The sequence below is a fragment of the Euphorbia lathyris genome, chromosome 7 (genome assembly GCF_963576675.1).
Source record: "Euphorbia lathyris chromosome 7, ddEupLath1.1, whole genome shotgun sequence".
NCBI classification, from domain to species: Eukaryota; Viridiplantae; Streptophyta; class Magnoliopsida; order Malpighiales; family Euphorbiaceae; genus Euphorbia; species Euphorbia lathyris.
Genome location: NC_088916.1, coordinates 76430727 through 76447755, shown reverse-complemented (window position 1 = coordinate 76447755; position 17029 = coordinate 76430727). Strand labels below are relative to the sequence as shown.

The 17029-nt window shown below is 30.9% G+C and overlaps 1 protein-coding gene across 1 annotated transcript; it reads right to left on the bottom strand.

Moving 5' to 3' along the window:
- Positions 1 to 5086: 5086 nt before the first annotated feature.
- On the bottom strand, positions 5087 to 10454 carry LOC136234781 (WAT1-related protein At1g21890-like). Its single transcript, XM_066024253.1, has 7 exons — positions 10190 to 10454; positions 8732 to 8794; positions 8352 to 8468; positions 7838 to 8075; positions 7458 to 7616; positions 6176 to 6327; positions 5087 to 5414 (listed from the first exon to the last, which is right to left on the bottom strand). The coding sequence occupies exons 1-7, from the start codon at positions 10402 to 10404 to the stop codon at positions 5243 to 5245; spliced, it is 1116 nt and encodes a 371-aa protein (XP_065880325.1). The 5' UTR covers positions 10405 to 10454; the 3' UTR covers positions 5087 to 5242.
- Between the last annotated feature and the right edge of the window lie 6575 nt (positions 10455 to 17029).

Here is a 17029-nt window from a genome sequence, read left to right as displayed (position 1 = left end):
AAGTCAATAACGTATTTTTAACAGAATTAGATGTTCATAACTTACTGATTTGGTCATCAAGGGCTTAATGAGACCAAAAATAAATGATCAGAGGCTTAATGTATCCAAATAAAAGATCAAGTGCTTAATAAACCAAAAAATGAAAGATCAGGGCCTAATAATTCTTTTTGCCTATAAAAAAGACATGTATTATGAAACAAAACAAAAAAAAAATCTCTAGAAAGATATGTAATATGAAAATGAGGGAGTATATGATAGGATTCAAAACGACTCAATCTTACTTTTGTAGTCCAAATCTAGCTTAATTTTGAGAAATTTTACATTGGTATGTAAAAATTGGCTTTGGATCACTCAGATGATAACATGTGTATATACGGAAAAATTTGAACAAGTTCGATTTAACAATTCTTTTTAAGCACGCACGTGTAATTTTGTCCCTTCTAACGAACCAATTCTGTATTCGCCACTGCCGTTAATCAATTTTCAAAATTCAGAGAATTCTAATAAAGGGGCTTAATGTGTAAAATCTAAAAAGTTGAGGGGCCTCAAATTTTTTGATTCCTACCTATAAATATGGTATAAGATTCAGATTCTTGTTAGTATAGCCAAAGGGCTTAAGTTGTGCTACAATCTTCACAACTAGCTGACTCTACTGTAAGCATATTGAACCAACAGTGGAAGCTAGTTATCTAGCGAATTGATCGGTTTGAGACTCTTCAGACACTTTCAAAACCGATCCTGAAATTTGGTATGTCTATATAAAAGTTAAGTAAAATGTCCAATTAATAAAATGAAAAATATAATATTTTAAAATTTAATTACGGAAAATAAATTAAAAATATTTATTGCATATTTTGAAGCAAAATCAGTAATTAGATTTTTATAATCAACATGTTCATGCAAAGCAAATTACGTTTAATAGATAAAAAAACTAATCCATTTAATTTTTATGGTGACATTGTTGATCGTAAATTTGATTTAAATAACCATAATTTTGAAAAACTCGTTTCCGCATGTACAAATAATATTCTATAAACAATAAATATATTTTAAAAAAATCAAACCGTTTCAAATAAATCAATATCTCATAGCATTTTTTTTTGTCTCTTTTGGTAAAATAGTTCGTAATTTTTTTTAACTCTTAAAATAAATCTTGACTACCGATATCACAAGAATCATAATTATGCTGCTAATGTTTGGAGGCTATATATGTCACACTTCTTACACCACCCTACCTTTTAACTGATTACTCTTCTAATTAAAGTCTATTGCGTATACAGTTAAAAAAAACAAGGCCGCTTGGATTTTCTAGACGCTCAAAACCGAGAATTCGCCATGATTTTCTATAATTAGTCCATCTGGATGTTTTTTTGATTCATAGATGATTTTTATCTGACTGAGCTCCATTTAGACTGTTTGGACACAATCTAAACAACAATGAACAAAATCGTTTTTATTGTGAATTATTCTTGCTTTATTATAATTGACTTTTGAATTATTTCAATGATATTGTTATGGAATTGTTGATATTTGTATATTTTTAAAGATATATAGTACAAATTTACATGTTTTCTATATCAAATAATTTTATATTATTATTTTTAGATAATATAATACATATTTTAATTAAATTATATAACAAGCTGTTGTTTAATAAATAAAAAAAATAAAAAAATATAATTCCGATTAATCCCTGATTAATCCTTGAAATCCCTGTTCGCCCAACCAGCGCCTAATATCTTTTACAACCTTGACTGGCATACCGAAACTCAAACTAGAGAGCTGATTTGAGGTTGTTAACCACTCCGAACTTATTTCAAAAGACAATGCACTATTACTTTCTTTGAAGAATCTGAGTATCTCATCAATGTGTTTACTTTTAGCTTCCCCAAATGCCCATGTTACAAGAGAACTTGGTTCTTCTTAGAGCTCCACTTTGTAAATTTCAACTTAGTTGTTCATTTCAAGCCATCTTGGAGGATGATTTGATTTGATGTTAAATTCTCATAACCAAAAGTGAATATTCAATTGCTGGCAATCTTAAGACGAGACATAAATCTACCATTCTCTTCTGCTACCATATCATTTCAACATTGGCATCAATTCTCTCAATTATGATTCTAGCAGGAACAATATATGTGTATCTAGATATACAAACTATGTAAGGAAAGGATTTGGTATATAAATATAGGGTAAGTATTAAAAAAAAAAAAAGTTAATTAAAAAAACGTTGTGGTTTCGCTAGTTTGCAAATGGGTTACTCTAGTTTTGTTTGTTTAGGACTAAAGTTTTTTCCATTTACAAATCAAGGACTTTAAATTGGCAATTTTAACTTAAAAGTCATTGATTTTTAACACACACAAAAAAAAAGGTTTTGCTATTTACCCCATAAATTACTTATCACCGCTCCCATTTGGGACAAGTTTGCCATTTGCATAAATTTTTTGCAAAAGTGGAAAAAAAAATTGAGATAAAATTTCAAAATTTGGCCTAAACGGATTCGGCATCCGTCCGAACCATGGCGGGAACGGATGGCGCATCCGCCCCCACCATGGGCCGGGCGGATGCCGCATTCGCCTCAACCATGGTGGGGGCGGATGCGCCATCCGTTCCCGCCATGGTTCGGGCGGATGCCGCATCCGTTTAGGCCAAATTTTAGAAAATGCAAAATTCTCCAATTTTTAGTGACGAAAAAACTAAATCATTCAATTTTTTGTGATGAAAAATGCAAAATCATCATGAAAATATGTATTATCTTCATGAGTTCTTTGATAAAAAAATATAAATTTTAATGTTTCCAACTCGTAATCATCTATTTTCGGGGTTCGGGTTGTCACACATCAATTATTTTCATAATTTCAATTATTGTTGTTCGGCTTTATGATTTTGGAGAAAGAATTTTCAGTTTTTGATCAAAATTATGAGAAGGGCAAAAAAGTCCAATCGGGACGGTGATAAGTAATTTGAGAGCGGTATTTAGCAGCTCACAAAAAAAGGCTCAATATTAGTGAACCTACATGTTTTTTTCTTTAAATTAATGCAAAAAAACCCCATGTGGTTTCGTGCAGTGGAGGCTCCAGTATTTTAGAGACATTAGACAAAGAACGAAGCATTTAACAACTATATGTTATTATGAGATAAGGTACAAATTTAGCCTATGGTTATTGAAGAAGAACAAATTTGATCTCTATGTGTAAAATATTGCAATTTTAAATCTAATATTTACCAAACGGTGCAATTTCAAATCTCATTAACGAAAGACGATGTGTAATTTCACGTTCTAGTTATCCTCCAACCTCTTTTCATGTGAAATTGTACATCTGTGTTAATACAAAAAAAAACTCATATTCTGTTAATTATGCTTGAAATTGCACCGTCTCATAAAAGTTTGGCTTAATATTGTAATGTTTGAAATTTCACTCTTCCCAAGTAACCATATGACTAAATTTGTAATTTATCCCGATTATTGTTAAGAAAGAAGTTATGGAATAAAGTTGGAGACCCCTTTGTGCTATTGTAGCTGAGGGACTATGATAAAAAAGAGAGACAATGTGTGCTATTGTTGTCGACTTTCAATTTCATTTTATTACACGCTGTTCTTATTTTGTTTTATTTACGATTATTATTAAATTCAGATACGAGATAATAATTATTTATATGAATAATTTTTAACATTGAAATAAGTTTTACATTTTATAGAAAAAATTGAATCGGAGAAAAGTTCTACCATGGTCTCAATCTAGTGGACTTTAACAATGAAAATATGACAATTGTATTTTTTTATTGTTTAAACCAATCATTTGCCAAAAGGTGGCATATATCTCATTTTTCATTGATAGAATCCATTCAAGTAGTCCACCGTATTCCCTCGGATTAGAGACTCTCTTAAATGGAAGACCTTAGACTAGAGCCGCCCATGGGTTCGTGCAGATGTTCTAATAGTTTAAAAATACGTAAATATGTACATGCCTTCATTTTCAAAGATGGCTTGTTTGGTTTATGAATAATGTACCAAAATAGCCTCAAATTTTTTAAGGAAGTAACAAATTGGTCCTAACGCATAAAATATCACTATTTTAGCAATAAATTTCTAAAATGATGCAATCATAGATCCGTGTTAACAGTTTTATATGTTTATATTATTGTGTCAAGTTCCGTTAACACATGCTTGTAATTTCACCATTTCATAAACGTTGATGCTAAAATGATATTATTTTATACGTTGAGGCCAAATTGACACTTCCCCAAAAATATTGATTGCTATTTTGATATCTTATTCGTTTGGTTTATCCATTATTGTTTACCATTTGTTATTGCTATTAGAGGTTTGCTGATTTTTCTTTCAAAATAACTATCGATAGTTGTTTCTTAATTTTAATAAAATAATATGATACGCATGTAGAGTGTGTAGAGTATAATTGTAATTAAAAATAAAATTGATCCAACTTGACAACGTTAAAGTTATAATTATATCATTTATAACATTAAAAATAAAAATACTTTTGATTTCAATATTGGAGATATTTTTATACGTTATCTATGTTGGAGATAATTATTGTTAATTATCTTTTTGTCTATCATCAGGTACTAACAGATAACTCTAAATAGTTATTTGTTAGTATCTGATGATAGACAAAGAGATAATTAACAACAATTATCTCCAACACTCTTCCTCAAGCCGATAGCCAGAGCGAACCAAAAGGCGAGACAAAGCATAACGAACTGAGCTCTTGCAAACGGCTTGATTACATATCTGCAACTTGATTAGTCGGAATGAAGCGAATGCTGTGGTCAAGTCATGGACAGGCTGAAACCTTCTATCAATGAATTGAAGAAGAATACAATAATTATCTCCAACAATCCCTTTACTTTATTATTATTATTTCTGCTTTAAAAAGTTTTTATATATACATTACGATGGGTACAATGATATAAAAAATTATTGAATTTTTTTACCATGTAGGTAAATTTAGATGGCACGGTGAAAATGTTAGTCTTTGGGTATAGAAAAAAAACTCATTAGGCGTGTTTTTGAACTTTTAAACCACGAAAACGATTCTCATATATGTAAAAACTACGAGATCTATTTTTATAATTCATCTATATATTATAATATTGATGACCAAAAACTGAAATTACATTTAGGAAAGTGACAAGGACCATATACATAAATAGTCCAAACTTTTGATTCTAAACCTTTGCTACTACAACATTAATTAATTGATCCCATAATTAATGTTAATTAGACATTATTATTAGCAAACCTAACTGATGATTTAGCAGCAATCTCAGTGATTTGCAGTTGATCTTGGCTTCCATTTTTTTCATTTGTTGCTTCTGAGTTGTTAAAATCTTTGCTTTTACCCCACACAACACTGTAAAGCCCAATCACTATGAAAACTGCTCCAATTATACTGTAAAAAATTAAGTTACTGCGTCAGTTAAAAGAAAAAGGAAAGTAACAAATAATAGGTTAATTACACTCATAGTCCTTAAAAGAAAAATGTTATAAACCTTAAATTCTAACAAGAAAGTCCTCATTGTTTAACTTTAATTTCATTATCCTTTTTGTTTGGAAACCAATAAACACATTCACACGAGATGCCACTTGGATGACATGTCATCAAAATATCGCCACATGAAAAATGAAAAAAATAAGAATAATTTTTTTCTACATGACAAAATTTTGATGACATGTCATCTCGAGCGAATATGTTTGTTGGTATCTAGATAAAAAAAAAATCACGGTAAAATCAAAGTTAAGCATCAATGACTTTTTCATTAAGTATTTAAAACTGGTAAAAAAAAACATCGCGAGGTCCATAATCTTTTCTTTTTTTAAGTCCTTAATCTTTTATTTCGGATACATTAAGTTCCGATCTTTTATTTTTTTTTGTCAGAGTAAGTCCTTATTTATCAAATTAGTTAGTTGTTAACATCTAGTTTAGTTAAGAAAATCATTATTAATTTTATGTGTTTGAAATTATATTTTTTACCGTTCGAAACTGACTTTTTCGGCCATTGAGGGCTTAATCTAAATAAAAATAAAAGATTAGGGACCTCATGATGCTTTTTGCCTTTATAGTTTATGGTAATTTTTGCGATTTTCAATAGTTGAAGGACCAAAAATGTAATTAATTCAAGAAATAAAATAATTATTGAAATATAAATTTACCTGCCAAGGTGAAGTTGTTCAGATAGAATAATGGTCCCTAAAGCAGCAGTGATGACCATACATAGAGGACTAAAAGAGGTCACAAAAACTGGGCCTCTTTCCTTAATCACCATGGCTTGTATATAATATGCAATTCCAGAGCAAACCACCCCCTGTTTACCATGTTTAATTATTGTTAATTACATACACTAATATACACTTAATACGTATCCCGTCCCCCCCGACTTACATCCAACTGTCTAATGTTGTCTTAAACTTTCAAAACCAACTTATCCTCTCAACTTGCATAAACGGTTATGGCTAACCCCTTCCATGGCGGTAATATCATAGTATGCACCACTAGAAGTTTAAGTAAATGTGATTTTAAGCAAGTTGAGGTGTTGGAAAAGTCGTTTTAAACAAGTTGAGGCGTAGAAAAGTCGTTTCAAGTAAGCAGTGGCGGATCTGAAAATTTATGAGACGGGGCCGAGATTCTTACTATTTTTTTTTTTACAAAGTCATTTTAACAAAATTCAGAGAAAAATATATTACTATAAGTAAATTATCATTTTAACAAAATTCAGAGGACAATATATTACTATAAGTAAATTTAGAGAATAATATGTTACTTTAAATAAATTCAGGTGATCAATATATCACTTTAAACAGGTTCGAGAACTAACGAAACACCTAATAAGAGAGGGGCGAGCGAATGCCCTTTTAACAGTGACGGAACCACGAGGTAGGACGACAGGGGGACTGCCCCTGCCACCCCTCTAGATCCGCCACTGCGAACAAGTTGAGATGTCATATTAGATATTAGTTGTTTTGAAAGTTCGGAGAATCATTAGGAGTTTGAGTGCAAATAGAAGGAATTTGGTCCCTAAACTTGGTATGCCTAATCAAATTGGTCCGAAATGAACTCCTTTCAATCTACAATGTGGAATTTTTAATTAAACTGCCCAAAAATGATACATGTCAAAATATAATTCAATGTTTTTTTGAGAACATGTCGGTTTTTGTTTGGGATTCAGTTTAACTAATTTAACTAAAAATGCCAAGATGATACGTGGGAGCGCATTTGAACCTACAAGCTGGCAGGGGCGGATCTAGGGGCCAGGGGAACTTGAGAGCCTACAAGTCGCTAGAAAAACTTCATTGAACCTATGTACACGGAGCTCTAATTTTTTAGAGTAAAAGCACCCAAAAAGTTTCAATTAAGTAGCCGTAAGCACTAGTGAATCCTAGATCCGTCGTTGCATTACAGTGAATGATTTTTTATTTAAAAAAAAAAGCAACTCACAGTGTATACAGCTGCAAGAAGTCTAGAATCAAAGCCAATTTTCCAGGCGGACATGTCTCTTTCCATAACAAGTGAAACTGCTGCTCCTTCCACCATACCCATCAAGCATATCCATGCTGTCAAAGATAGCTCTGCTGGGTATTTCTTCAGAGTAAATGACTGTTCCAAAAATTAATTAATTAATTAATGTTAATCATCGTATAATTAACTAGTGATATATTAGACCTATAATTAAGCACCGGGTACTTGAAGTATCCCTCAGGAAACAACACATGTCGTTTTTCTGATAAAAACAACACCTGTTATTTCTTTTACGGGATACTTGTTTTGTTAGGACCGGATGCTTATAATAATTTCCCGATCAAAGAGCCGATACTAACTTGCAAAATGAAAAAGCCAGCCCAGCCACAACAACTGCCAAGAAGCATCAAAGTCCCTGTGACCCAATGTTGAGCAGTGGCACCACCAGTGGTTCCATTATGGCTCGAACCATGTGACTTAACAAACTCAATTATTGGACCTTTGTACAAAGTCATAACCATGGCTCCTGCTACTGTTATTCCTGTCCCAATTACTTTTGCCACATCATATATCCTCTTCATATTCACCCTTTCCAACCTGTCATCACATTTTCAAATTAGTCCTCCAAAAAATAATAATATTAGAATCATTTTTTCGAGCCCAATCGAACTTCTTAACTCAAAACAAAACACACCGAGTTACGAAAAGGGATAATATATGTCAGCAATTTTGACTTTTAGAGAGGTCAAATTGCTGACGTGATGCATTGACCGGTTATAATTACCGACTGTATACCAAATTGTGAAATGTCGCATTTACCCTTTATTCTCCTAATCATAAGAGAGTGATTGGACATGAGAATAAAAAATAAACCTGAAAATAATAGCCATAATAAAGGTAATGGCAGGAAGGACATTGACTGAAGCTGATGCAAAAGTTGCTGATGTGTATTGCATTCCCACATAGTATAAATTCTGATCTAGCACTGGCCTGCAGTTTTTTTTTTTTTTAAATAACTTTTATTAAATACATAGTGGTAATTTATTCTATTAAAATAAAGAATATAATATAATATAATATAAGCAGATTCACATTTTTTTTTGTGGGGGTAGAATCTGTTAATTAATAAGAAATAAATATTCTGTATAAAGATTATTATAAAATTATAGTTAATTAAACCAAAAGAATTAATAATATAATTCAATTTTTTATTTTGGGAAAATATTAATATGAGAATCTAGGAAAGAACATACTCTAGAAATCCAAGTGCCACTATCCTTAGGAACACAGCAAGAGTCATCTTTGGCCTGATTTTCCTGTAATAATATTAATTTATTAGGACATGCATGCATATTTAGTGGAACAAATAAAATAAAAAATTATATAAATTTCAAGTAATTATTTAGTAAAATAAAAATAAAAGAAAAGTATAAAAATCCCAATTGCAAAAAAAGTTTTTGGTAGTTTAAAAGTTTGCAAATAGAGATTATGTGTTTTATGCAGTTTACAAAACTCAGCCACCGATAAAAATTGTTGTCGTGACTACTTACTTTAAAAGGAAGTAATTTGAAGCAATTAAAAAGATCGACTTTACAAATTACCCAAAATACAAGGTATGACTTTGTAATTTAACTAAATCATAAATATTATTGGATTGAAATATTGACTCGCATATTTTTTAACTGCAAATTTCACAAAACACAAAACTTTTGTTTGCGAACTTTTAAACCATGAAATTTTTTTTTTTTTTTTTGTAAATCGGCCAAACAATTTTTATAATTTTTTTTTTCAAAAAAACAATTGATTCAAAAGTTTTTGGTATTAAATTTACTCGAAACAGTAGGTGTAAATTGTTTGATTGGAATTGAGAAACACTCTTTATAATTATTTTGGAAGAAAAGTCAGCTAATTCAAATCCACTAGTAACAATAAATAGTTAACACAGCTAAACTAAACAAACTCTTATAGTCGGTATATTTTAGATATCCATATCAACTGTTTGACTACTGTTAGTTATTTATCGTTTACTATAATTACTAGTTGGTGGAAGTTAGTTAATTTTCCTTCTAAAATAGCCAATGGTGGATCCAGAAATTTCTAAGAGATTTTACAAAGTGTCTTAAAAAAATATATCATTTTAACTAAGTTAAGAAGGACAATAGATTACTATAAGCAAGTTTAGTTGATCAACATGACATTTTAAACAAATTCAGATGATCAATATATTACTTTAAACAAGTTCGAGAGTTAACGAAACACCCGACAAGATAGTGCGAAGTTCTAGTTTAATAGTGGCGGGATCACGGGAACATCGCAGCAAGAGGGGCCGACTACCTCCCCTGCCCCTCTAAAGCCGCCACTCGAAATAGCTATCAACAACTATTTCTCAATCTTAACCACAACACTTCTATAAAGCAAAACGAAGCTACGAAAAGAAGAACCATATAAACGTTTAATCTAAAAGTTTAAGCTGATAAATGACGCTCGTAACATCCAAAGAAGGAGAGAGAGAGAATTGCTCCACTTGTCTTTCTCCCTCTAGACCCCACTAGAAATAGCCATCAACAACTATTTCTCAATCTTAATCGAAACACTATCCTATTACCTGTAGTACAATAACCAAAACGGAACTATGAAATTAAAGAAGAACTATATCAACGCTTAATCTAAAAGTTTAAGCTGATAAATAACGTTGGTAACAACCGACTCACCTTTCAAGAACAAAGGCAAAAGGAGCAATAACAAGAGTAGCAACAACATGGCGATAAACACCAAGAATGTAATGACTCATTCCATGCTTCAAAGTAACCATTGTTATAATATACATTCCTGCATATCCAAATTGAAGAGACACCATTGCCAAGAATGGTTTTGCTTTTATTATTTTCTCACTTACTTTTCTACATATTGAATTTTGGTCCCCCATCTTTCTCTTTCTCTCTCTACAATCCCACTTTTCTCAATTGATTGATCTCTCAATGCTAGCTTGTCAATACTAGAATGAGAAATTAATCACCCTTATATAGACCAAAAAAGCACCAAAAAGATAGTATGTATTTATTCCATATATGTATATACACTTATATTATACTCTATAATTAGTTCTCATTTTTCTTCCAAGATTCCTTTATTTATCAATTAAATATTGTAGATAGAATCTCACTTTTTTGTATAATAGAATCCTTTAAAGAAAGAAGAATCAATAATATAATAGAAAACCACCAAACACGTGGTTCGAGTGTCAGGGTATTAGATCAGCTTAATCATGGTTTACATTAGATGCGAGTAAAGTAGACTAAGAGGGTGTTTGGTTGCTAATTTTCACGATCATTTTTACCTTATTACTTCAAAATAAAGAGTTTTAGGTGTTTGGTCAGGAGCCTCATGTTTACCTTTTACACCTGAAAAGTAATTTTTTACAAAAACATGAATTTCTGCTTTTTGGAAAAACAGTTTTTTCTAATAGCAAACAGTAGGTAAAACAAACGGGTCCATTAATCAAACACCTAAAACTCACTTTTGAAGTGAAAATGCAAACATGAGCATGAAAAAGAGCAACAAAACACCCCTTAATAATAAATAGCCGAACCAAAACCGAACTGGAATTATAGTTTGAATCAATTATTTATTTAGTTCAGTGCGATTCGGTTTTGAAAATGAGATATTTGGTTATCGGTTATTGATTCGGTTATTTTAAAAAATCGGTATAACAGAAGACCGAACTAAGAATATTTTTTAAATGTGTCTTTTTTATTATTTATTTTATATTTTTATGATTTTATTTAGTTATTTAATATATTTACTACTTGTTTGTCTAGGAGTGCCAACCAAATTCGGATGTCCGGCTTCTTATTCTGTTTCTCAATTACCAAACCTTACTAAATTGATAAAATTCAATTCGGTTATGTTCGGTTTTTGAGCTTATTCAGTTTTAATTTTAAGGAAAAATTAGTTCGATTAGTAATAGAACTGATGCTCACTCCTAGTTCGAATTATTTAAATGAAAATACAACTGTGATTAAAATATTTAGCGAGAGCACTTTATTTTCCCCAAGAGAGAATTACTCGATTTGGATTAGTTTGTGTTATTGGTCTCAAAATAATGGATATTTTAGAAAAAAAAAGATAATAATAAAGAGAAAACGATAGTAGTTCTTTTGGAACTCTTTATTTGTTTTGTTTTTATTTGTTTAGTGGTCTTATATTATTATTATTATTATTATAGTAATTTGAAAAGTGGTCACACCATTACCAAAAAGATGACACCATTTCTAAAAGATGTTTGACTCAAACCCTCAATCTATACTTATTGGTTTGATTTTCATTGTTGTATATTTGCGGTTTTCTTTATGTTCAATCATGATTTTGATCTTATACTTATACTAAAACATATCTTAGTGACATTATAAGTATTTTCATATGCTTCATTATCCAACGCCCAATACAACAAGTTTACAGGAGTATTGTTTACTCATTTTTCTCCTTCTGTCATCTTAAAGCGAATCGGTTTAGGTATTTAGTTAGAGACCAACTGCTTGTCTTTTATACATGAAAAGCAGCTTTTAACAAAAGCATGAAATATCTGCTTTTTGGAAAAACAGTTTTTTCTAATAGCAAACAGTAAACAATAACAACAAACAAACAACAGGTAAACCAAACGGACCTTAAACATGAGCAATACAGCAGAAGTTAACATGGTTGATGCTATTTGTATACATTTAATTTTTAATGTTAATCAATTCTTATGAATAGGGTTGCAAATGGGGTGTGTGGAGAGGAAGACTACTCCTCTATCTTCGTTGATAAAATGGAGAAAAAAAATATCCCTGTCCCCATACCCATGGGGATTCGGTCCCCGTGGAAATCTAATTCCTCTTTCTTTTGCAGTTGTGTTAAACAATAAGCAACCCTCCTCTATCTCTGTGTTGTAAGTATAGATGACAAAACAATTATCACAGATGAAGGGGGATTCAAAGCAATTCGAATTCATCAAATCCTTTATGAAATAAGAATAAATGAATGTAAGTATCCGGTGATCGGGAGAGTTACACCCGCCAAAGGGGATTCACCATGGAAGCACGACGATCTCAAATTAAAGCTAAATACGATCTAGAGCCATAATATGGATTGGAAGCTTATCTCGTCATCATCCACACAACATTTTTTTTACTTACACTGAACAATTCTACTAGTTCTTTGAATGTGGGGTTTTTTTTTCCATCATCCATCTCCTCAGGCGTGGGAGGATATCACTTGCTCCAATTAGATAGAATTTGCATGGCGCCGTCCATATCTCGAGCATCCAAACATGTACAAAAGTTCAAATCAATTAAAATATATGTTGATACAAATCTAAATTCAACAATATATATGACTCATACCTGGAATGTGTGTGCTAACCCAATTAGTTGATATGGCATAATGCTATCGATCTTCCCTTTACTGAAATTCTCAAACTTTTCTTTTATCGAAGAACCAATTATACCCTTCTTATGGTTCTATAATAGTCTCCTCCCAAGCAACTACTCATCATGAAAACTCATCAAAAATCTTTGGAAAGTCAGTGAGGTTGATGATATTGTTATCGATCGAATGAGATGGACCAATAGTGAAGAAGATGTGATGTATAACATACAACATCGCCATGAATACTGTATCACCGTGACAATTTGTGTCATCGAAAGGTTTTTTATGACTGCAAAACTATCGAGTTGCTGAAATAAGATGATTTCTAACACATTCAATTACGTAAATACATTCCAAATAAACATGCTATTAAACATAACTCTAGCCCTAATAAGCCATTAAATCATACGAAAAACTAAACCCTAACAAACCCCAAACCCCAAACATGTTGCGATTTCTTTATTTTATGCAAGGAGATTGAAACTTATATCTTTTTCCGACCTTTGCCATTGAATTTGATACGAAAATCCATTGAAAATTGCATCCAAAATCGCAGAAAAAATCGCACAAATAACGCTCCGCATTTGCCTCGCACAAAATATAGTTCCGCACACAATGAGTTGGTGTTACCTGATAATATATATACTAAGAGTATTTCGAAAAAGTTAAAATGAAATTTTCTAGTCTGCTAGTAAGTGTTGTAATAGGTCTAAATATGTATATAAATAAAGATTATTATACATATATGGAATATTAATATTTTAATGGCAAAAAGTATAATTAAGCCCTTGAATTTTACCTGTTTTAAGGATCAAACCCCGATCAATTATTTTTCGACATTGAATCTTTGATCATTAATTTTGTTATGGATTTGGTCCTTATTTAACTTTTCTGTCGATTTTGGGAGAGGAGAAGATCGATTTGGCGATTTTAAGGCTGGAAATCACAAAATGAGAGAGGAGAAGACCGAGTTTGGAAGAATATACTGGAAATTAATTTCCGTAATTTCTTATTACTTTTTACTCTCTATCTATCCTAGTCAATAAACTCTTATTTTTATTTGTCCACATCAATAAGCCAAATCGCCCTAATGATGCATGTTGGCCAAAACTTGACGAAAAAGTTAAAGGGCGAAATCCATAATATAATCAATGATTAGGGTTTAATATGGATTGGGGGCTTGATCCTTAAAGTTCACAGGAATAATTATTACTTCTTGTTTTTTTAATTAGTAAAGGAATTGTTTTGCAAGAAGTAACAAGATTTTTTTTTTTTTTAAGTTTTTAGGCTTAATACATCATTTTCTCTCTGAACTTGTCTAAAAAATTTGATTGGCTCCCTGAACTTTCAAAGTATCTTGATAGCCCCCTCAACTTGCATAAAATGTTTAGTTAGCATATTGAACTTGCGTAAAATGTAATCAATTGATCACTTAGTTGCAAAAAAAGTAAGTTAATTACAGAAGATGTATTCCGCGCTTCTTAGAATATTATTACATAATTCAAAAATAGATTAAAAATGAAGTTATTACTTGCTCATCTATAAAATTTATCTTCTCTAATATTAGAACTGCATACCCCCGATCTTGGTCGTTTTACTTTTTTTTAGACACGTATAATACATCTTCCGCATTTAACTTACTTTTTTTTTTGCAACCGAGTGATCAATTGATTACATTTTGTGCAAGTTTAGGAGGTTAGCTGAACATTTTATGCAAGTTGAGTGAACTATCAAGACACTTTGAAAGTTCAGGTTACAATCAAGTTTTTTTGGAGATGATGTATTAAGCTTAGTTTTTATTCTTAAAACAAGAAATGACAGTTGAATTCGAACTAACATTCCTTCAACAACATGGTTATCCTGATCAATTTTTATTTTTTTTATTTTATTTTTTGATAATTGGTTATCCTGATCATTAATATCTAAATTAGGTACATATAACTTTTTTACTTAATTAATCAAAGATGTGGAAAACCACAGATGTATGTAATTCAATCTCCCATTACTTTCCAAATTAATTAATTCTAATGTTAGTTTCTAAATATATATTCTTATTCCCAATGTCATATATTCTCCATCTTATTATTTAGTCTTTTCATATATATTCTTCTTTCTAAATAGCATAATTTTATTACTATTATTATAGATAATTCAATTAATTAATCTTATAATTTATCCATCCACATTAAAAAATTTAAATTAACTAATTATAGTTGGATTTGCTATTATAAATACATAATATGTTAATTAGAATAAAATTGTTTTGAAATAAAATTAGAATAAAAGTTTAGGATAATTGTAATTTCTTTAATTGAAATTAAAATAAAAAGTATAATATTCTTATACGTATTTAAGTAATTCGAACAATCACTTAAATATATTAATTATAAGTACATTTATTCTTTTTTTATGGTATAATAAACTTTTTCTTAAATCTTTAACAAATAACAACTATACTGCCATTATGTAATTAGTTTATATCCTTATTTTAAAAGGAAATGGATAATAATTTTGGAAAAAAAATGAAGAAAACTAATTGAAATAATATATTTAGGCAGAAAGGAATAAAAACAAAAACAAAAAAACACATTTAAAGATAATAAAGTTTGTGCTTTCGTATTTGGATTCCAATGAGGAAAATAGGTTGGTGGAATACCACAATCTCAAATGTTAAGCATTTTAATTAAAGATATAATTAATATATGTGGCTATGGATCCATTTTAATCTCTTCATCATATCTTCACTAATTTCATTCAATTGACAAGTTAATTACAATTAATCCACTACTCATGGTAAATTAATTATTACTTTATAGATTGATTGGATTATAATGAATATAATATCAATTAACTAGGTTCTCGGGTTACATCTTGAAGCGCAAAAACTTATTGTGAAGATTGTAGCGGAATAATGAAAACTACGATCGTGTATTACCGACCATAAATCGATTATGTCGAGGTTAATCGGAGGAATATACGGTCATCCATGGACTAAGAACGAACAGTTAAGAAGAAGAGAGGGGGTGACATCCACGTGAGGATGAGCAACTTTTGTTTCTCTCACTATAATGTTTTGTTAGGGTTAGATCTTACTTGTGTTGCTTGCATGTATTAGGGTTAGGATATAACTATGCTTATATTGCTAGGTTAGTTAGGGTTAACTTAATAACCTGTTAGCCCATCCTAACTGCATCTAGCCCATTTCTATTACGGGCTAATTATTGACTCATGTCAAATATTCCTGCATCTCTCACTCGCACGTAACATAATATATTCCTCCTTCTCCTGTCTCCTGTTTTCATTCATACTCACAAATAGTTTGTGTGGCCGACATACATTCAAGAGTTCTAGTGTTATACACTCATTCGAGTATAATGTCTCCAACCGACGTGAGACATGTGGTGGGACACGTCAGTCAATCATATTGCGCCCATCAATGGCACATGTGGGTCACACGTCGCCTTCTTGACATTTTCTGGGTTTGAATTTCTTTTCCAGTCTAGGGTTAGTGTGGTCTCCAGTCATTTTAGTATGGTCAATTTATCCATAACAGTGAATAAAAGTTCAGGTTTGTGAAACATATAGGGTACTGTTATATACCGCATCCAAATTTCTTATCACCGCACCCATTGGACCATTTTGCCTTGGCATAAATTTTTTGTTACAATTGGGGGAAATTTTTGTTGAGAGAAAATTCAAAATTTAGCCTAAACGGATGCGGCATACCATTCCAGCCATGGTGGGAACGGATGCGGCGAACGGATGCCGCATCCGTTTAGGCTAAATTTTGAAATATGCAAAATCGTAAAAATTTTAGTGACGAAAAATACTAAATTATTCAATTTTTTATGACGAAAAATTAAAAATTCTCTTATTTTTTGTGACGAAAAATGTAAAATCGTCATGAAAAATGTATTATTTTCATGAATTCTTTGATAAAAAGATGTAAATCTTAATGTTTCCGACTCGTAATCATCCATTTTCGGGGTTCGGATTATCAAACATCAATTATTTTCATAATTTCAATTATTGTTGTTCGGGTTTATGATTTTGGAGAGAGAATTTTCAGTTTTTGATCAAAATTATGAGAAGGGCAAAAAAGTCCAAAAGTGGCGGTGAAAAGGAATTTTATGGCGGTATTTAAC

Bases quoted from the DNA above. Each gene is read 5' to 3' on its own strand.
- LOC136234781 (XM_066024253.1), bottom strand. From the start codon at position 10,404: ATGGGGGACCAAAATTCAATATGTAGAAAAGTAAGTGAGAAAATAATA. The intron at 8,469-8,731 runs GTATGTTCTTTC...AAAAAACTGCAG, and splicing joins GTGGCACTTGGATTTCTAGA to GCCAGTGCTAGATCAGAATT. The intron at 6,328-7,457 runs GTGAGTTGCTTT...CATGGTAAACAG, and splicing joins TTCTTGCAGCTGTATACACT to GGGGTGGTTTGCTCTGGAAT.